The 22,072-nt window shown below is 47.7% G+C and overlaps 1 protein-coding gene across 3 annotated transcripts in view; it reads right to left on the bottom strand.

Annotated features, from left to right (window-relative positions):
* FRMPD2 (FERM and PDZ domain containing 2) overlaps positions 1–20,785 on the bottom strand; it is a 70,347-nt gene extending 49,562 nt beyond the window's left edge. For 2 of the 3 annotated variants that reach the window (XR_014074657.1, XM_081562032.1), the window contains exons 1-3: positions 6,537–6,640; positions 5,905–6,055; positions 5,093–5,231 (exon numbers count right to left, since the gene is read on the bottom strand). Coding sequence is in view for 2 of the 3 variants with exons in the window: in XM_081562032.1 (XP_081418158.1) it covers positions 5,093–5,231; positions 5,905–6,055; positions 6,537–6,636 (390 nt within the window). In the remaining variant the exon portion in view is untranslated. Of the gene's footprint in view, positions 1–5,092; positions 5,232–5,904; positions 6,056–6,536; positions 6,641–6,784; positions 6,960–9,030; positions 9,103–12,106; positions 12,234–12,671; positions 12,760–13,490; positions 13,624–15,277; positions 15,470–18,893; positions 19,052–20,643 lie in introns of those variants that run through there. The other variant, XM_081562016.1, reaches the window with a different exon arrangement.
* Between the last annotated feature and the right edge of the window lie 1,287 nt (positions 20,786–22,072).

Here is a 22,072-nt window from a genome sequence, read left to right as displayed (position 1 = left end):
CCGAACAAGAGAAGATCTGACACCAACAGCCCGCCCCAGGCCTGAGCCTTCATCATCTACTCTTTTGGAAACCTGAGGCTGCAGCTCCACTAGCTGCTGTAGGAAGATCATTATGGTTCGTCATCATTCACTGCCCGATACTGAGTTCCCTGGTATGGACTCTGGGGCACGGAGAGGTACACAGACATTTTGGAGGAGTGGTCTCAGCGTTCGCAATAAGGAATGAGGAAGGTAGAGCTTGGCAGATAGAGAATCTCTGACCCTTCCCTGGTATTCCTGAGTCAGCCCATTCTAGTCTCAGGAAGCCAATATCAGCCTAATCTTGGGCAAGACGCAAGCTGAGGGCAACTGTCCATGAGGAGGGCAACTGTCCATGAGTAAGGCAACTGGAAACTGGGAACATCTGGCCACTGGGAGCATCTGGCCTTCTTGGGTCTGGGAATGGGCATGTTGGTCTGATGAGGGGGTCTGACAGGAACAGCACAGCATCCACTACATCACCATGTTCCTGGTCTGGCACAGGAGTCCCCATGTGGCTGGAGAGAGAATCCTCCAGCCTAGCGCTGGCCCATGCCAGTTCTGAGCTCAGCTCAGAGACACTAAGGGTAAGAAATTGCTTGGTAATCCAGTACACAAAAAAGCATTCAGAATGCTATTAGGATTGCCCCAATCCAGAAACTGACACCAAATTCTGGCAAAAATGTGGAACAGCAGGAACTCATTCAATTACTGGTGAGAGTGCAAGATGGTTAAGCCTCTTTGGGAAGACAGTTCTTCAATTTTTTGTGGAACTAAACATATTTGTACTATATGATCCAGCAATCATCTCTTTGGTATTTACCCAAAGGAGTTGGAAATGTATGTCCACACAGAAACCTACACGTGGATGTTTACAGCAGCTTCATTCATAGTTGCCAAAACATCGAAGCAAAAGAGGTCCTTCAGTTGCTGAATGAATAAATAAACTCAGGTACATCCAGACAATGGAATATTATTCAGCACTCAAAAGAAATAAGTTATCAAGCTGAAAAGACATGGAGGAAACTTACATGCATATTACTAAGTGAAAGAAACCAGTTTGAAAAGGCTACAAACTATATGATTCCAACTATATGACATTTTGGAAATGGCAGAACTATAGGGACTGTAAAAAGGTCAGCAGTTGTCATGGGTAGGGGAGGAGGAGGGTGGAGCACAGAGGAGTTTAAAGGCAATGAAACTACTCTAGGGAATTCCCTGGTGGTCCAGTGGTTAGGCCACTGCCAGGGCCCAAGTTCAGTCCCTGGTAGGGGATCTAAGATCCTGTAAGCCACATGGTGTGGCCAAAAAAAAAAACAAACCACTACTCTGTATGATTCTGTAAGAGTAGATATCTGTCATTATAAATTTGTTCAAACATATAGAATGTACAACACCAACAGCGAATTCTAATATTAACTGTGAACTCTGGAAGATAAGGATATATCAATGCATAGGCTTATCAATTGCAATAAATTACAGTTGATAGTAGGAGACAATGATAGTGGGGGACAATGATAATGGGGGAAGCATATGTGGGGGCAGAAGGCCATATAGGAAATCTCTGCATCTTCCACCCAATTTTGCTATGAACCTCAAACTGTTCTAAAACAAAAATCTATGAACCATTTATTAAAATTGTTTAGGACATTAAACATTAAACATTTTTTAAAAATTTAGGACCTTTGACCCAGCATCCCTTTGCTAGAACAAGAGAAGTCAGATCAACAGAAGTCAACATGAAACTAAAAAAGCTCCAGCACAAGTATTTCTTTCATTGTCATTTATTTTAAAAAGAAAAATTAGAAGCAACTGGAACAATAATAGTAGTAGTTATGAGCACTTCCATGGCACCTCTAGGTGATGCCCACAAGTGAGAAAACAAATAAGAAAGCCAAGTTCCGGCCCTAGTGAGGCATACCACGTGGTTATCCCAAAAGCTCATTAGGAAGGCCAGGGGAAGACATACTATTGAGTGAGAAAGCAGAATGCAAATCAAATGTGGCAACGTTTACAACTGCATAAAATCCCTGTGTGTGATCAAAGGCTGGAAGAGAATGCACCCAGAGGAAATTTGTTCTGCTGCAATGATGTGATTAAGGAGATTTATTTTTGTACCAAACTGTCTTTGTCTCCCTTTTTAAAATGCAAATGTAATCATGTTACTTACTTCCCAGCTTAGAATCCATCAGTGCCTCCAGTCTTTCATTGCAGTGGTTTCCAAATCATGTTTTTTTTTCCCCGGCACCAGAACCATTTATCAGACAAAATATCCACCCCTTAGAAGGGCACACAAGGTTCCTTCCTGGATCTGACTGGCAGCGCTGCCCAGCCTTGGGACCCATTAACTAAGGCTGCCGTGAAATCCTTGCAGCTCTGGACGGGCCAGCCTCCTCCTCCTGCTTAACCAGTGACCCAGACATAGGGAGAGGACTGCACTCTGAGACCTCCTTATGCCCTTTGATGTGCCTGGCACATAGTATAGCAAGGCCCTATAAATGAGTCCCAGCTATGCTCTCACTAGCTTACCTGACCTCACAGAGGCACAATTCTTCAATCTGCCTGCCATTGCCGAAGACACAGTTTTGATCCCTGATCCAGGAAGATTCCACATGCCTCGGAGCAACTAAGCTCGTGCACTACAACTACTGAGCCTGTGCTCTAGACCCTGGGAGCCGCAACTACTGAGACCATGTGCCAAAACTACTGAAGCCCTTGCGCCCTAGAGCCCACAATTTGCATCAAGAAAAGCCACCACAATGAGAAACCTGTGCACTTCAACTAGAGAGTAACCCCTACTCCCCTCAACTAGAGGAAAGTCTGTACAGCATCTAAGACTCAGGAGAGCCAAAAACAAATAAATAAATAAATAAAATTATTTTTTAAAATTTTAAAATAAAATGCAATGGAAATAACACCAACTTTGCTGGGTTGACACAGGCTTAGATGATGCAAGCAAGGAGCAAGCCCTCCATAAATTAGGGTTGAGCGAGTAGATGCACAAATGAACAGGTATGTGTAATCTGTTGCTTTCACACACACACACACACATGCATGCACACACGTGTGCAAGAAAGGGAAAAGGCCTGCCTTTAGGGGCCACATGGGGGCAGCAGAGAATATCTTGGAACCACACTGGCGGCCAGAGCAGATGCAGAGGTGGAGGTGAGACAGGATCTGAAGTAGAAGCTGAAGGTGAAGGATGAGATCCAGGCTGAGGCAGAAACTAGGTGAGGCCAGTCAGAAACTGGGCAGGTAATGGGCACAAGGGGTCACCAGAATGGGGTGCCTAGAATCAGGTCTGGGCCTGTATTGCAGAAAGTGTAGAAGGGCCTGGGCCTGTGTGCTCCCAACTGCCTTCAGTGGAACTGGCCTACTGTTTCTGTCAACTCTCAGCATTAGAGTTAGGGTATCAGGTTAAACATTGTATGTCTGAATCCGCAGACTGAAAGTTAGTCTTTGTTTTCCAGCAGAGCACTCCTGAGTCTGGAGTAGGGGCAGGAAAACTTGCAAACAGCAGTTTCGACGTGCAGGGCCTCGGACATACATCACCACCTTCCACCCTTACAGTAGTTCTGACCTACTCTTATCTCTTATTTCCATTTTGCAGATAAAGAGCTGAGACAGAGAAATGATGTCTAATGCCACGTGGCTCCTTAACAAAAGAGGCAGGGTTTGGACCTCGTTCCATCTGACTCAAAAACTCAATCTATAGAGCCTGCTAAGGTCAGCCCAACACTGCCCTGGGAGGCCACACTTCCCTGTCTGTAGGAGCCATCACAGGGCTGGACTAGAGGCTGCAACAAGGATGGTGACTGATTCACCAGGGCACCCCTGGCTTACAGCACTCTCCATGTGCCTGGGCCGTTCTTCTCCCAAGACCCCCCTCAAAGTAGCAGCACAAAGGCAGGAGCGAGCAGGCCTAGGCATGGTTAGGACTCCAGCTCTGGAGGCTGAGGAGACACGAAGGAGCTCCAAGCAGTGACAGGCCTGGAGGCTTGTCAAAGGGGCAGGGAGGGGTTATGTGGGCCCTGGAAGACTGCCTGCCCAGGCAGGGGGAAGGGTGGGGACGTGCCAAGAGAAGAAACTGAGGTCTCAGTCCCTGTAGATGAAGTGGGAGGAGGGAAGTGAGGGTCAGAGAAGGGTAGGGTGTTGTGAACTGAACTACATTTCCCTGACAAGCAAGTTGCTGACTTTCCTAATGGATGACTTTTATCCACAGTGTTATCCCGCCAGGAGCCTGTACTCTGTTCATCCACCCACTCCTTAGATCAGTTGCTCTTGAGCAAACTCCCCATGTTTGAGGCTCTGCTTTGGCGCGAAGGAAATGGCAGAACAAAACAGACAAAATCTTTACCGTCTGGTGGATTCCATTCTAATGGAGAGACTGACAGCAAGACTGATAAGGAAATGGATACTCCATACCAGATGGTGAAAAATGCAAGGGGATAAAGAGGGACTTAGAAGGCTCCAGACATTGAGGCAACTTCTGAAGATGTGCTGGGAAGAGAGCAAGATATTGGTGAAGCCTGAAAAATGTTTTTCAAACTGCTGCCTGTAATCCATTGGTGACCTGTGAGTGGTTCATAACCAGCATTTATAAATTAACTAGAATAGAACAGGAAATACCAGTATGTATCACACAAGTGCATCTTATTTCCTAAACTTTTGCCTCATTTCTGTTACATGGACACAGTGTACAGGTTGAGTTATAATGTTTGTCTTTTTTTTTATCGGAGTCATGGCACAATACATCTGAAAGCTAGTGATGATGAGCTCAATAAATTAGTACATTACTGGTTTTAGGCAAGACTTTAGATTAGAACTACCTTACAATGTACAAACTTGACCTGTTCATTTTTGTATCTCCCAGAGCCTAGCAAAGAACACTTGATGGATATTTGTTGGATGGATAGGTGGATGGATGGATGGATGGATGGATGCAGTTTACCCCAATCTCAGTGGTAGGTGCTAAGAACACAGTTTCAGTCTTCACATTTATAACATTTCCCCACTGTCCCATAACTGCTTCCTCCAGTGACCCCACCCAAGGGCCCCTGATCTCCACCCCTACCTCCTCTGGGTAACTGCCAAATTCAGCTTGCAGGGCAAGGACCCCCAGCTGCAACAACGTCTCATCGTTGCAATACAGCTTCTCCTCCAGGATGTCTTTCCGAAGTTGCAGGTAAAATTGATGCCTTGTCCAGCTGTGCCTGCCAAAGAGATGCAGGAATAAAAGTTACTGGAATGCTAAGGGCAAAGGAGAACACTAAAGCCAGAGGGTTTCCTCAGTCTGTGAAGCAGAAAAAGGAGAGAAGATGGGATACAAGTCAGTAGGAACCCAGAGGGCAGTACCAGTAACACACGGGTGATCTTGTTTATCCACGCCATGCCTCCTGTCACTCGTTGAGGGCTATTCTATGCCCATGACACAGGGTTACTCACTTCCCACAATACCCATGGAGATGTTTGTTCTTGTGGCTCAAGTAAGAAAACCAATACTTAGTCAGATAGTATGTCTAATAAGCAAAGGAATAGAGAGAGTGATCCAGTCCCAAAGCAGTGACCCTCTCCTCCCATCTTCATCACTGAGCTGCCGGGAGGTGGGACATGTTGGGGTCAGGGGAGAGAGAACTTGACCTTGACTGGCATATGTATGAAACAAAAGGGTAAAGTTTTCATTTTGACCAGGGCTTGTCCCCAAACACTGACTGTTCTCCCTTTTCTGTCATATTGGAATCCAGTAAAAAGAAGACCAGACACAGTAACCGTTGTAATGTGTACACACATTAGTTTGCCAAGCACTTGCCTACCCATTATCTCTAATGTCAGCCTGGACAGACATAAACACCCTAAGGACCAAACCAAGAAGTTTGCAGCACTCACTGGAGCAGCCCATAGTGACTCACGAAGAACTTTATCCTTAGAAAGAGCACAAAGGTATTTGGGGAGCTCTTCTTCTGGGGCTGCTCACTCCAGCCTTCAGGGGCTATTTTGCACAACCTGGTTTCAGCATCCAAGAAAAAGAACTCCTTGCCTAAAATGGAAGTAGAGAGTGTTTAGAGGGAAAAGCAGTCGGGCAGGCACCACGCCTCAGACTCACAGCCCTGAGCTCTGCCCAAAGGGTGAGACAGGAGCCGACTGAGTACAGGAGAGAGCAGAAGCAAGTTGTCTGGATTCCTAGCGCCACAGGACCTTTGTCAGGTCCACGAGGGGCCAAGAAGAGGGAACAAAGATGAGAGTGTCCATGAAAAGAAACTTAGCACCCAGAGGAGAAAATATGAATATTTATCTTAGAGGAGATATCACTTATCATCTGCCTCCCAGTGACCACCTTATAAAAATAAAATTAAAAAACACAGAACTGAGTATTTATTCCCTTTCTGCCATGGGCCAGGTGCTCTGTATCTGGGTGTGCAAGGTGCAGCGTCCTAGTCTCAAGCAGTTTTGTTAGAAGGAATAGAACTCAGGGACCTAGACATTGGGCTTCCCAGGTGGCACAGTGGTAAAGAATCTACCTGCCAATACAGGAGACGAGGGTTCAATCCCTGGGTCAGGAATACCCCCTGGAGTAGGAAATGGCAACCTGCTCCAATACTCTTGCCTGGAAAATTCCATGGACAGAGGAGCCTGGTGGGCTACAGTCTATGAAGTCACAAAGAGTCGGACATGAATGTGTGACTGAGCACACATACCACATACACACCTAGACACCAAGGTTACCTGAGGCATCAGGCCAGCTGTGGGCTACCTGGGAGCCACTTACCTTTCATGTAAGCCAAGCCAAAGTATGTGAGCTCCCCAAGGTTGGCAAAAGATGCAATGGCACTAAAGACAGCTCCCACTGTCGACGTGATGTCACATTTCACCTCCAGGCACTGCCCGCTCGGCAACACCACACAGAGGCCCCTGAGAGCCAAGAAGGACTTCGCTTTTCTGGTCTGAAAACAAGAACAGTATAAACTGTAACAATAATTGAAAGACATGGAGTGTTTACCATGGGCTAGCTACTGTGCTAACTACTTTATGTGTGTTTTCTCCTTTAACTGACAAACAGCCTAAGAGATGAGTATGTTTGTGATTCCTGTTCAGCAGATGAGAAGCAAGATTCAGAGACTGTAAGGGACCAGCCTAGAGTTGCACAGTTAGTAAAAGACGGAACTGGACTCAAATCCCTGCTCTTTGTCAGGCTCTGCAGGGGCCAGGAAGGCTGGGGGTGGGGGCAGCTCATGTAGCGGATGTCTCTCCCCTGCAGAAATCCCTGGGGCTCCACTTCCTGCCCAGGGCCACAACGGTGAACCGTACACCCCCAGAGTAGTGAACAATGCAATACTGACCCCAGGTCATCACAGAGCACAACAGAGAGAACTTGGGTGGGCACCTGTCCAAGGAGGAGAGAGGGCTAGAGCTTAGCGGATTACTGTGAACCAAGAATTTGATCAGCAGAGGCGCATCCAAAGATGTGGAGCAGCATCTGCCTTCTTTCCCTCACCCTGCTCAGATTAATTCCAGATGCATCTGCCTCTGTAGTCCCACCCCGACCACTGTCACCTCCGCTAAGCCGCCCAGAACAGCCCATTGGTCCACTCCACAAAAGCTGGTCTGCCACATCTCTGCACACACTGCCCACTGCCCCCAGTGCCTTCCCCTCCATCCTCTCATGCGTGTTCCTACAAGGTTTCCAGGTTGGGCTCAGGACCTCTCATCTGCAGCCTGGAGGGTTGAGCCACCCACACCCTCCTCTGCTCCCCTGTTTCCTTGTGCTCAGGGTCCCTGCTTTCTAAGGATGAGGGCTGAGTATTCCCCGTGCCCCAAAGCCTAGCCTGAGGCCTGGCCCAGACCTCCTCAGAATGTCTTCATTAAAAGACGGTCACGGATGGACACTGCAGATGGCTTTAGTTCCATTGAGACCATGCCTGCCACTACACTATGACCCTCCCACACCCAGCGGCAGCTCCACTCCCCAGCTCCACTGGACTGGGGACCCTGTGAGAGTGGGATTCCCCATGATCCCAGGCAGGGATGACCACATGGCACACTCTAAGCTACTCTGGTTCCTGCTCATCCGCACCTGTGTCACCTGGTTGTTGTGTAACACACATGCTCGTGCCAGGGGCAGGGGAGGGTATGGAAGGTGCTTTGAAGTGCTCTGTGCTTGAGTTTAATGCTCTGCAGTTGCCTTCTTGAAATTTGTAATGATTGTATGTTTGAATGTACGTTTTCTAAATGACATCCCATTAGAGCATGTACAAAGAGCTTGGGTTCACAGTGGTCCTGCCTGCCCACCTCTGGTAATGGGTTTTGGCTGCCACCTTCTCTGTTCCCTGGTACCCCAGGGCCCTTCCAGTTTCCTCCTCCCCCTCCCTACCCTGCAACCTCTGCCAACCTTCACTCAGGGCAGCTACCCGCTTATATATTCAAACATCTCTCCCCTCCTCCCCAGAGGGCTGGTTCAGGAAGGGTTCCAGTCAAACATCTCAGAGCAAGGCAGGCAGTGGCTGTACCCACAATGGACCAACACCACCAAAGCTCTTTCCTTGATCCTCAGGAGGGACAGCCTGTCACTCACCCCCAATCCAGGTCTGCCTTGGTTGAGCCAGCAGATCAAGGGAAGGGAGATTGACTTTTCCTCTCCAGAAAATAAATGCATAATGCTGGAACATAAACTCCATGTGAAAAGGAGACTGCTTTTTTCATATCAAGAGATCTGAGGTGTGGAGCATTGCCTGGCACCTACTAGATGCTTCAACAATATTTCCTGACTAAATAGGGAAATGAAGGCAGAGCTTGTCTGGAAGGACAAGCAGGACTTGGTCAGAAGTCACAGAAGTTTCTTCAGAAAGGGAAAGAGGATGTTGAAGGACGGATGTGAAGTAGGAGTGTGACTTGGCAAGGGCTGGCAGGCTCCTGGAGGAAAGGGTGAGCCCCTCAGAGCTCGATCAGCCTCGGGTACTGCTCAGCCTCAGGCCGCTCACCACCCTTCAACCCTGCCCAGTCTAACCCAGCAGTTACCACAATTGATCCAGGCAGATACAAGGTCACCGGGGCCTCTCCAGCCATCAGGGCAAACTCCGGCCTGGAGAACTGAGGAAATAGGCAGAGTTACTCCCGGTAGAGAAGAGAAATCAAAGTCAAGTTCCACAGGGCTGGACCCCCAGCTTCAGAACTGAGCTTCTCCCATGGCTTCACCTCCTCCTACCCACTATCAGCGTTCCCTTCCCCAAAACCAGCAGGAAGCAGGTTTCAGTGAGATGAGGTCAACTGGGCCGAGGGCCTAGCTAGGCTGGGCATTTCAGAGCAGATGTCTTAAACAAGTAGGTGTGGTTTTGGTGATGTTCTAGCTCTTCATTTGGGTGTCCACTTCATTTTAAGTGTCATAATTCATGCATCATCATATAATCTCTTATATGTCTCAAAATTATACAACACAGTTCAGTTCAGTTCAGTCCCTCAGTTGTGTCCGACTCTTTGCGACCCCATGAACCGCAGCACGCCAGGCCTCCCTATCCATCATCAACTGTCAGAGTCTACCCAAACCCGTGTCCATTGAGTTGATGATGCCATCCAGCCATCTCATCCTCTGTCGTCCCCCTCTCCTCCTGCCCTCAATATTTCCCAGCATCAGGGTCTTTTCCAATGAGTCAGCTCTTCGCATCAGGTGGCCAAAGTATTGGAGTTTCAGCTTCAAGATCAGTCCTTCCAATGAATACCCAGGACTGATCTCCTTTAGGATGGACTAGTTGGATCTCCTTGCAGTCCAAGGGACTCTCAAGAGTCTTCTCCAACACCACAGTTCAAAAGCATCAGTTCTTCTGTGCTCAGCTTTCTTTATAGTCCAACTCTCACATCCATACATGACCACTGAAAAAACCATAGCCTTGACTAGACGGACATTTGTTGACAAAGTAATGTCTCTGCTTTTTAATATGCTGTCTAGGTTGGTCATAACTTTCCTTCCAAGGAGTAAGCGTCTTTTAATTTCATGGCTGCAATCACCATCAGCAGTGATTTTGGAGCCTCCAAAAATACAGTCTGACACTGTTTCCACTGTTTCCCCATCTATTTCCCATGAAGTGATGGGACCAGATGCCATGATCTTTGTTTTCTGAATGTTGAGTTTTAAGCCAACTTTTTCACTCTCCTCTTTCACTTTCATCAAGAGGCACTTAAGTTCTTCACTTTCTGCTTAAGGGTGGTGTCATCTGTATATCTGAGGTTATTGATATTTCTCCCGGCAATCTTGATTCCAGCTTGTGCTTCCTCCAGCCCAGAGTTTCTCATGATGTACTCTGCATATAAGTTAAATAAGCAGGGTGACAATATACAGCCTTGACGTACTTCTTTTCCTATTTAGAACCAGTCTGTTGTTCCATGATTGTATGTATAAATATAGTACATGCAACTAGAGTTTTTGAAAACAAAAATACTTTGAGATTTAGATTCAAAGTAAACATTTTACCCTGTTGTGGATGTTGAATCGGTAGTGTGTCTGATTATTTATTCTCAGTGTCATAGTACTTCATGTTCATAGCATTGTTGTGACCCAGGAAATGCCTTGATACCATTATTATTTATACCCAGCCATCATCCTGTGGGGTGCACATTCTCAGCCCCTTTTACAGGAAGTGGAGGTTCCAAAAGGTTAAGAAACTCACCCAAACTAACACCAGTGAGTCACAGGATTGGGTGGGCCTTTTTTTAAGATTTTTTTTTTTAATGTGGATTATTTTTAAAGTCTTTTTTGAATTTGTTACAATGTTGTTTCTGTTTTATGTTTTAGTTTTTTGGCCACAAGGCATATGGGATGTTAGCTCCCCAACCAGGGATCGAACCCACATCCTCTGCATTGGAAGGTGAAGTCTTAACCACTGGACCTCCAGGGAAGTCCCTACGTGGGCCATCTAATGTGTCCCCCAAGGGTACCCATCAGGACTTCTGTCTCAAGAGGCCAAAAGAGCATCCAGGGGGTAATGCATGTCCTGAGAGAGTTCCTAATATTATAGAAGCATTCGACTCCCATCCCTCCAAGCTCATGAGGACCTGAGAGTGGTCTTAGAGTGCAGCAGGGGCTGGAGTGGAATATGGTGCTCATTGCCACACAGGAGAGGATGTCCTGAGGCTATGCCAGGCTCCACTCATCCCTAATTAGTTGAGCACATCAGGAAAATCTCTCCGCGACAGACAGGCAGACAAAGTCTGCTGGGGGCTTCTGGGTCTGACATTCCCAAAGGGCTCCTGATGCTCAAACAGAAGGCCAGGCAGAGGCAGCCTCATTCGTGAACAGCCTGCTCTGAAAGGGCTTGTCACAGATCCAGGGGTGCCTATCCCCATGGCCACTGTGGCCTTGCATGGTTAGTTTTTCAGCTAGTGTCAGTATCACACATGGAGGAAGGGGTACTTTTTTATCTAAACACTGAAAGTGGCTCTGACTGCTGGTGCCAGGGCTGTTTCGGGCAGAAGGTACAACCTGGGACCACACCCGATCTCACCCTCCAGCACAGGTGTAGCAAGCTGGCCCCTCAGCAGAGACCAGACTGCCTGCCAGGAGTCTCGGGTACCTGGAGCCATGAGCAGGGGCCACCCAACATGGTCTCTCCTGTCAGCCTGGACTTTCCAGCGGGGCAAGCCAGCCTGCTACTCTTGAGCCCCAACTCCCCACACTCATCCAAACTCGCCTGCTCTTGTGCCAACCAGCCTGGAGAATCTCTCTCCCGAACTATCCCACCCATTCCTTTGCATCTACAAGTCACCTGTTCAGAAGGCCGCTTCCAAGTATGTTCTGCCTTGTCAGCTCTCTCACCACCTCCCTTGTTCTGTCCCCACCTCACATCAACAGCTGCGAACTTCCTGAACAGTAGGACCTGGCACCTTCAACGTTCTAGCCTACAGAGTTTATAGCAAGGCCACTCCATAAGACCTATTGCCCTGAATTGCAAGGTTGGTGATTATTTCAGTCCAGGTCTGTAAATCTCAGCCCAGAGAGGCTGGCCCTCAGCAGGACCCTGCCCGTTTTTATTTGCTGTGTCAGCCACTCATGGCTCCTCTCTCACACCACCCGTGGAAGTGCCCTTTGACCCTCTTTGCTCACCTTTCCCTTTCTTTGCAAAAAACCTCTTTTGGAAGGAGTTGCCAGCCGTGAGTTTTCCGGAAGAGCGGAACCAGAGCTGAGCCGTCGGCCTTCCTGAAGATCTGGGGGAACTTGAACTGGAAGGGCACTGGCCAGCAGTCAGAGAAGAAGCAACAATTAACAGTGGAAACAGCTTCCCTCTAGGCTGAACACAGCCTAAATTCCTAGCACAGAATCAAAAGCTAAATAAATCATTGTTTTTAACACTGTGTTTTGTGATTGTTTGTTGTGCAGCTCATCTGACATAGACAGTCTCTAACCGGCAGCATGCTGTTCCCAAACTGAGCCTAACTTGGTTTCTAGAGGAGAGAGAACATCCTGACAGCACAACTGCCATCAGGCCCCTTATCATCTTGAGCTCATATCTGCTTAAATGTGGCTTCTTCACCTGCCAGTGGAATAGGGTCGGGTTTTTCTTGAAAAGCAAGAGACTTCTCATTAATAATCAAAAAAAGAAGCAGGGTAAAGCTGCTCCCACATCAGTACCCCACACCAAGTGCACAGCACTGTACACCTTGCTGCCTACCTGTTCACAGACATGCTGCAGCGACCGTGTGCTGAGGTGTTCAGTCCGGGCTCCAGGGAGCTCTGGGTCTCTGTGCTTCTCTCTGAAACTAACCAAACAGCATAGTGGAAGGCATGGGCAGAAGCAAAGAGCACAGTTTTCTTGCATTAAGCAACTTAGGGCACGGATATCAGCATCACAACTTGATAGCTGTGTGATGTTGACAAAGTTACTTGACCTTTCTGTTTCCTCATGCAAAAAACATAAACAGAAATAACAGTCACAGAGGATTGTGGGAGTTTGGGAGAGATGAAGCCTAACAAGAAAGAGTACCTTGTTTTAGGGACAACAGATAGCAACATTATTTTCTTTTTCAAATCTCACATTCAGTTGAAAAGTAGAGAATAGTAGAAGACTTGATTATTGTAAAAGCCATTCTTCCAACACACTTAGAGCAACAATAAAAACAATCTTTACAAATTGCTTCTCCTTTCATTCCACCTAGAAATCAGTTAAAGGAAAAAATTTTCTTTCTTTCATAATGTTTGCTTAAATTTGTTTTTATCAACCTGGACAGTTAAAACTCAATATAAAAAGAGTCTACGTTGGCTATAAATAACTCTGCTAAATTATATCTCCAAGTGAAGCTTTCCTTAGGACACAGGCAGAGTCCTAAGCTCAGTCCCTTTGCTTCGGGGGCAACCTGGAAGAATGGGGCTTGCCTGGGCTTTCTCTGAGCCTACAGCATGGACATCAGGCCATGAAACAACAAATGGAGCAGGAAACAATACAGTGGCTATCATCAGCCCACCCAGGGGATGCTCAGGGAGCTGCACCCACCTCTGCAGCGATGCGGACACCCCAGAGCCCGCACCGCCTGGCTTTCACAGCTCGCTTGATGCAGCCTGTTCCTGAGCCGGTGGCTTCGGTCTCGCTGCGCAGAGGAGCTCTCCTCCACGGCCCTCCTCTCCACCTGATGGCCAAGTGCATCACACATCCACATCCCAAGGTCAAGAGGGAACACTTGCATAAAGACATACAGCCTGACCATGAGTTTGAGTCAATGTAGAAGGGTCTGCCCTTCACATTGGGAGTCAAACCAGGAGCACAGTAGCCACCAGAGTGAGCTCACCCACACACTCGCCCACCACCCACGCAGCCTAGAAGTGGGTCACTCACCCCCACCCCCCAAAACCTGCCTACTCATGCATACCTGTGCCTTGGCTCAAGCACCCCCACCACAGGCCAGAGTCTCCCTGATGATCGCCCCGGTGCTTCCAAGACTCAGAGCTACATCTTCTCCACTTCTAATCCTCTCCACCTCTGCCCTCTCCATAACTGCTGAAACGAACGTCTTCTCATCATCTCCCCTCAGCAGTTTACTCACACCTGCCTCTATTACACCATGGTGCAACAAATTCACTTGTTTGTCTGCCACCTGCGACCTCGTTGTGTGCTTTACACACCCTTGTAGCTCACCTAGCTCAGTGCCCCAGTTAGAGTTGAATAAGTGATCAAAATCACTTTACAATTTTCTGATGACAATGCTGAGCATCATCACAGTGTCCATCAGGGGACAATGGCACACTGATGGATGGTAGGCTCTAGTGTTTTTCAAATAAAAGAGCCCCTCATTCCCCACTGAATCCTGTGGCTCAGTGGACAGGAGTAACATGTTTACACCGCAAGAGAGAAGAAGTTCAAAACAGGAGGACAGGATGGGAGAGGCAGTTTCTGACTGACTATGGGCAGCTTCCCCAGCTACTCCCTCCTCTCCATCCACATGCCTCCTTGTTAATCTTGGTCTCAATTCTCCAACATGCCCCCTGCTCTAGGGCAGTGCTGCACAACTGATACCTCGCTTGCCCCACCTGAGTCTGAGCTCTGTCCTGGCCTCAGGGCCAGGTCCAATTCCTGCTCTGGAGCTCCCCGCTGGGGCCAGGCTGAGGCTGTCTCCACCTGAGACCACCACCTTACTCAGCTTGTCCCCCCGACACATCCTTCCATCACTCCCTCTCCTAGGAGCACCTCCCCCAAAACTAGCTTGCACAAAAATGCCCTGACTTTGCTTCAAGGTAACCCAACCTAAGCCAAATGCTTGGTATGTGCAAGACCCCTTGTTAGGCGCTGGAGAACACACAATGGGTGCAAGCACACAACATGGCAAGCAGCACAATGAGACAAGCACAGCAAGGGGACCCTCTGCAGGTATAAGATGGCAGAGGACAGGGGGCAACCAGGGACCATGTAGGCACAGTCAGGGAAGGTTTCTCATATCAGGCCTAGATTTGAATTTTGATAAGAGAGCTAACTCATGGGTCATAAACATAACCATTTTAATGCAAAGAGGCTCTTTTAAAGATCCCAAAGGTCTTGGCCACATTAGAAATCTAAGCTCCCCCAAAGGTCTTCACCAGCGCTGCCCAACAGAACTGCAATAACAGGAAAGTTCTAGATCTTCCCTGTCTAGCATGGCCCTCGCCGGCTGCAAGTGGCTGATAGGTGTGACCGAAGAATTGAATGTTTTATTTCCTTCTAATGAACTATAACTTAGCTCATTTGAATTTCAACAGCCACACATGGCCAGGGAAAGTCCCCGAGGTTGAAAAGCACAGATCCACACTGACCTCAGAGATGGTGCCCAGGACCAAGCCGACCAGCTGTCTGACATGCAGATTGGCAGAAGTTGGGTGGACAGCCGCTTCTTCCCAATGAATCTGACAAGCTTCCAGGACAGACTGCAGCGGCAGCCGCCTGCCAGGCTGGTCTTCGCACATGGTCAGCAAGATGGAGTGAAGGGGTTGGCAAAGCTGCAGGGGCTGGAGAGCGGGGCAGCCCTGTGAGAGGCTGACAGAGCTGCAGCCACTGAGGGCAATGTCCTGTCAGGCGTGCCCGGGGACCAGCGGGAACGGATGGTCTCATTAACTAGACAGATGCCCACTCCTTCTGCATGGCTTAGGGAGGGACACAGGCTACTTCACCGAGACCACAAAATGCAGAGCAATTATCTCTGCACCAGCTGTGTGCAGTTTGCCGCTCTCTAATCTGGAACGCCCTTTGGTGCCTGGGGAGCCCAAACACATGCTTGAAATCCCTACGAAAAACAGGTGCTTGACAAAATGGATTTCTGCCTATGCCAAGGACCCAGATCAAACCAGGATCAGCCTTTAACTCACATTCACCTGGGCAGCCTGTCATTTTCTCAAATTATTAGGTGGTTCTCACTGGGTCTTTCCCCTAGAATGTGAGCTCCAAGACCATAAGCACTGTGGCTTTTTCACTTTGGAATCACCAGTGGTCAGCATAAGGTCGATTATCGTTGGTTGAACTTCATGTCACACGAACTCATCAGGCAACAGGAAAAATGCATATTTTATTAAACACTTTCCTCATGCGTTTAAGTGGCCAGCATTTACATGGAAAGGGTGTTAAATTCAGACTCACAATCAGATGTTTTTCTAACGCTCATCCATACTGCAAGTTATTTTTCAGATGAAGGCTGTTCTACTATTTCCTGCCATGGAGAATCAGCTGTGAATTTCTATCATCACATGTATGCAGACTACTGAGTCCTATACTCATACAGCACATCAGAGGGCCTCTAATGTGCCTAGACAGCACAGCTACTTGAGATATAAGGTGGGAGACAGTCCCTGTCCTCAAGAGGTTCGAAGTCTAATGGAGAAGATGGTCACTCAAAAAGACAAGCACAGGACAAGGTGATAAGGGCTTTGGTCTTGGGAAGTACAAGACAAGGTCACAACACAGAGGAAGGCACTTGGCCCAGCCTGGGGAGGGAGGAGGGAGATGGGGAAGGAACTTGAACTAAACATCAAAAAGCACACTCAGGTTAATTGGGAGAGAGGTGGGAGGTGAACCACAGGTGGAGAAGCAGTGGGGGCAAAGGCTGGCACGTGTCTGGAAGGTAGGGGACTACGGGCAGAACCAGGCCCAGGGCAAAAGGACAAAGCCCTTGTTCAAACAGTTAAGAACTTTAATGCAGAGCATTAAATCAAGTGTGGGGCCCTTGCAAGTGCAGTGTGCTATTACATAGGCCGCACACTCTGTGCTGAGGAGTGATATGCAACCCCCTGGGGAGTGGAGAGCCGTGAACAATTCCACAGAAGAGGAAGGTGGCCAGGTCTCTTTTCGGAAGGAGCACCGGAAGCACTAGGATGTTGAATTGGAGAAGAAAAGGGTGAGGTGGAAGAAAGGAAGGGAGGAAGGAGGGTAGGGAAGAAAGAGAGAAGCCAAACAGACTGGATAGAGTTCTCCAACGTGTATGCTCATTATACTAGTTTCCACAAAATTGTTATAGTGTCAGATGAATATTCACACATACAAGCAGACACATATGCATCCTGTAGTCAAAATTTTTATAAAACGCTATGATAAAGCTTAAAGGTCTCTGCACTTTAAGTCTTCTCAGAGTCTTTAATAAACTACTCTGATAAATCTTCAAGAAGAAGACATTGTAGGGAATATTTTCCCAGATGGATTAAGCACAGAACCCTTTTTCATGGAAGCATCTCACTTCAGTAAGGGCTGCTTTAAGACCTTTTCTATAAATTGGTATCTTCAGCATCTATAAAATTCTCTAGCTTCCTACTTCCTCTGGACTAGAGTGGCATATGAGTCTTATCTTGCTTGCCAATCCCAAATTGTGGCTGCCTGGAGTGCCATGTTGAGTAGGATTCTGAGGTTCTTTCTGGACTCAGCAGGAGCAAAAATCAATTGGCAATTCTTCCTAGAACCCAGGAGGACAGAGTGGTGGTACATAGCTCAACAGATGTGGTCCCTGCCCTGGGAAAACAGACTAAATAAATCCAAAGCCATCACCTGGCAAGACTTTGAGAATCCTGTTCACAGACCTGATTTGGTGGAACGTGAAACCCTGCCGACCAGTAGAGAGTCATTCCCAAAGAATAGACATGCATCTATCCAAGAGAAAAAGCACATGATTAGATTTGTCATTTCTGTTATTCCATGGTCCTGTAAATGAAATATAATTTATTTTCATGTGTGGAAGACACTGTTGGCTGCCTAGCCCAACAATCATCTGCAACTCATTTAAACATTGCTGCATCCTACTCTAGAGGCTTAAAGTCTCAGTGACCATGACACTCATTTTTTGTGAAAGACATGAAGTAGGGGGATTCTGAAAAAGTTTGTTCTTTACTGTCAACAGGAACACATGCATCTGGTCCCATTCTTTCCTCCCTTGTTTCTGTCTTGAATACTGATGTGATACGTGGAATCGTGGCAGCCATCATGTGACCATGAGGCAACAAGCATAAAACCAAAAAGTCAACAGCTAAGGAGGACAGAATGAAAATATACAGCTTTAGTACATAATGACATTTACTAAAGCTGATGACCAATCTCTTGACTTCTTGTTACATAAATAATTCATCTGTGGTTCCAGCCACTATATTTTAGGCTTTTTGTTTCTTGTAGCCAAAACTGTCTCTACATAACATACTATGACTCAGCCTGATTAAAAAGCATCATATGTTGTCAGAAAGCAGCATGGTATAACATCTCCAGGGAAAACAAAAACCATCACTGATGTGACATCCAGAAATAATCGATGCAAACATTTATTTTTAGAACCTTGGGCGTGTATGTGTGTGTGTATATACACAACTAAGATCATGTACATGTAAATATATATACATATAATATAAATTATATATATATATTTAATTACTTTTCAAGTCATTAAATTTCTACAGTTTCATTGTAATGCTGTCTTGCTTCATGTCCACTCTCACTGGACATTTAGCTTGTTTCCAGTTTGTCACTAATGTCAACAATACAGATAAACATTGATACAGCTACATCAGTCTTTACTCATGCCTTGGGATACATTCCATTTGAGGATTTGTTGGGTCCTTTTAGGGTTTTTGCTACCTGCTGCAAGACCACTTACCTATATTTCTTCCAGCACTTCTTTTTGAATATTTATAATAAGCTGATTGGTTAGATCATATTACCCCCACTTTACAGATATAGAACTTGGGGCTCAGAGAAGTTTACTTGTTCTCACCTAAGAGCTAATAAATTACAGGCAAGACAGCCTGGGAATTTTTTTAAAAATCATTTAAAATTCATTAAAAAATTCGTTAAATCCATTCTGCTTCAGTATTCCTTGGGGCTGAGCTGGGAGCTGGGGATGACCTAGGACCAGACCTTTCCCAGAGGACAGGCCCACGGATACTGCAGAGACACCATGTGCCTTACCTGAGATGTATCACGCTGCTCATCATCGCTCTGTCCCTGTAGCAGTTCGGGGGCCTTGAAAGGAGCTGCCTCTATATGGGAAACATGGCCTTGGAAGGAAAGACTTCCGGTCGAAGAAAGCAAGACTGACCAGGGGCAGACCACATAGTTTGAGGAATCTGAAACCAAGGCAGTGATGGGGGTGTAGAGATAGGGCCACCATCTGGAGCACCATCTGTGGGAGTGTGCCCAGCAGGTGTCTTCCAAAATCCTCTCTGAGATGAACTGTAAGCAAGACCCAGGGAGTGGAAGGAATTCAACCCTGACACATGCAGGCACAGGAGCATGTGTCACAAAAGGTGGCTGCAGCAATGGCTGGGAAAATAGTAAACGCATCCCAGTTCACAGGTGGCCCAAGAGTCTCAAGGCAAAAGGTAAAGAGCGATCAAATCGACTTGGAAATTAGCACAAGTCTGATTTCTCTGGAGTCAATTTAGAAACCAAGGCAGCTGGTCTTCTGGACATACTCTAGCTGTTCATCAAAGCCTCCAGGGCAGGGAAGAGGAGTGAAGACTAGGAGGAAGATGCAGCCGAAAGCATAGGTGCACAGCCTCCCTTCATACCCAGGCCAGGGTCCTCACCCTGATTGTGTATGTGTGATCTCCCACATGGGGAAACTCCACCTCGAGCTAGCAGGACATCTTAGTGTTAGCACTCAAGTGTTTGTCCCAGTTATCAATTCAGTGCCTGGAAACTGCAAATCCATGTTTCAATACTAGCTCCCTCCTTTCACTGCAAGAGTTCTTTCATTGCGAGAGTTATGTACAGCTTTCTCAGTAGAGGGCGCTGGAGAGACATTGCGGGAGGCGGCCTCTCCTGCTGTTTCTTGGGGGTTAGTGGTGTGTGTGTGTGAAGAGTGACGCTCTGCTCCTGCAGACGCCCTGGACTCTCGGTCCCTAGGCCACCCCTCGGCCTGACCTTGTGAAGTGATCGCTTCTCAACCCTATCTACAGAGACACAGCAGGTTCCAGGCCTCCTGCAGGCATTAGCTCCTGGAGCTGTGGCTCATCTCCGCCTGCCCACATCCAGGGGATCACCCTGCCCCTGTAGGTGATGCCTGTACTGTGTGTGTCCCGTGACTGCAGACACCCATGGCCAGGTAAAGCAGAGAACTTCGCCATCATCGTGGTCTGCAAGCACAGCTCCTCCAGCAGACCTGAACCTCAACTTGGAGAGGGGGCTTCTCTTCAAAGTTTGTCCCTCACTGGGTATGCCCTCAGTCCTAGGAGACCATATCAAGTTTTCTCATATCTGACGGTTACTGCTCTTAGTTTAACAATTCTTCATATTAATCTCCCCTGTTTAGACCACTGAGTGTGTGGGTTCTATCTACTAACAGTTGCAGCATCTGGCAGGGGACGATGTGGGAATGCCAGCCATCCCCGTGACTGCCCCCTGCCTCTTGTCTCTGGTTCTGCCCAGGCTGTCCAGGTATTGGGAGAGCCCCACAGAGCTCCCAGCCTCTCTATCCCTAAACACCATGCCTGGAAAGGCTGCCATACCAAGGCAAAAAGACTTTCTTCCAACTCTGTAGCATGCCATGGGTCCAAAAGACAGAGCTGCCCTCCCAGAGCAGCTCCATGGGGATGGGGTGGGGGTGTCCCTTGCCTGCTCAGTCTAACACCTCGGACTGATGACAGATCAATAAGCTGTTTGGGAAGCTTCACATTCAACTCCCTGTGACTCAACTGCCCCAGACACACTCTGTTACCATCATGAAGGTCCTCCAGGAGCCGCTCAGCCGCCAGGGACAGGAGGGACCAGATTTCCTCCTCAGATAGAGCTTCACCCCGGACCTGGAGGGCACTGGCCAGAATCACAGAGGCCAGGCTCATGCCTGCAAAGACACACATGTGGCAGAGCCCTTGCATAGTCCAGGAGCATATGTGGACCAGCACTGGCCATGCCAGCCTGTGCTCGGTCCAACCCCTCTGCAGCACAGCCCCATGTTTTACCATGTGTCCCCAGGGCTGGGCGCAGGGCCAGGCACAGGGGAGAAGCTAAAGAAATGTTCACTGGGAGACTGGCTGGGTTTGTCTGGTTCTCAGTGAATGAGCACATCAGTAAATAAATAAACTCCCAAATAAGGGTTAAGTCAATAAATGAATGAATGAACAAACCATGAGAATGGCTCCCTCTGAGCTGAGCATGCGCTTCCTGCTGGGCAATGTCTCTCGCCTTCTCCCCTCTCTGTCTGGGAAAGTGGGTTAACAACCTTTTTTGCCTCCAATACGTGATTCATGTCTGTTCCTCACTGGCTGCCACATGCAGAGCTGGATTTGGTTCCAGTAGGAGCCGTCTCTAACGATCACTAACACCTGCCCAAAGGGCAAGAATCACTAGAAAGAATACTAAGCCCGGTGTTTTGAAAAGGTGCAGACTCACAGGAAAGCACAGGTAAGGAAGGAGGGTCTCCTCTTCTGTCTCTTCTTAAATGCACTCCTTTAAAGCTGACATTTCAATGTCTGTCCCCCTGACAAAGCTGCCACGCACTAATCTCCAACGTGGAGAGCCCCAGGTGCGGTGGCAGCAGGAAGAGGCCAGGCAGGCTTTCCCTAATCCATTTACGTCACTGATCTCTTCCACAGCTGAGCTCAGAGGGCGGATGTGCAGAGTTGGGGGTGGGGTGGGGAGCAAATTATGGCCCCGCCATCCCTCTATCCAACATGCTAATCCAAGCTCTCCACTCGCCAGCTGCTCCGCTCTCTACATATGCCTCTAAGACCAGCCTCCTGCAGCCTCAGGAAGAGAGATGGTTTCCCAGAAGAAAGAGTCTGTCTCGTCCATCTATCTATCCCCTGGGGCGAGAAGGGCACTGCAGCGGAATCTGTGAAGAGGGACTGTTGATCCCATTTACATGCAGGAAAACAATCCGTGAGAACCCAAGAAAAAAATGATAGAATCAAAGCTGAAATCCAGGCCCTCTCTTGTCTTTCTTTTCTTTTTTTCTTCCTCTGACTTCTTTCATACTTTTCTTAGGACTCATGGACTAGGCATTCTCACTGTGCCATGTTTTTCTAAATCTTTATAACCACAATGAAAGGCTGCTCAGTAAAGGAAAAACAATGGGGCAAGATATTGTTTCTCAAATAGGAAATGAGACCTCTGAATATCAAAATCAAATATCTCACACAAATATC

This window comes from Giraffa tippelskirchi, chromosome 2 (genome assembly GCF_054371585.1).
Source record: "Giraffa tippelskirchi isolate mGirTip1 chromosome 2, T2T-mGirTip1v1.2.pri, whole genome shotgun sequence".
Lineage (NCBI taxonomy): Eukaryota > Metazoa > Chordata > Mammalia > Artiodactyla > Giraffidae > Giraffa > Giraffa tippelskirchi.
Note: the sequence above shows the minus strand (reverse complement) of the source record. Positions and strands in the feature narration are given on the sequence as shown.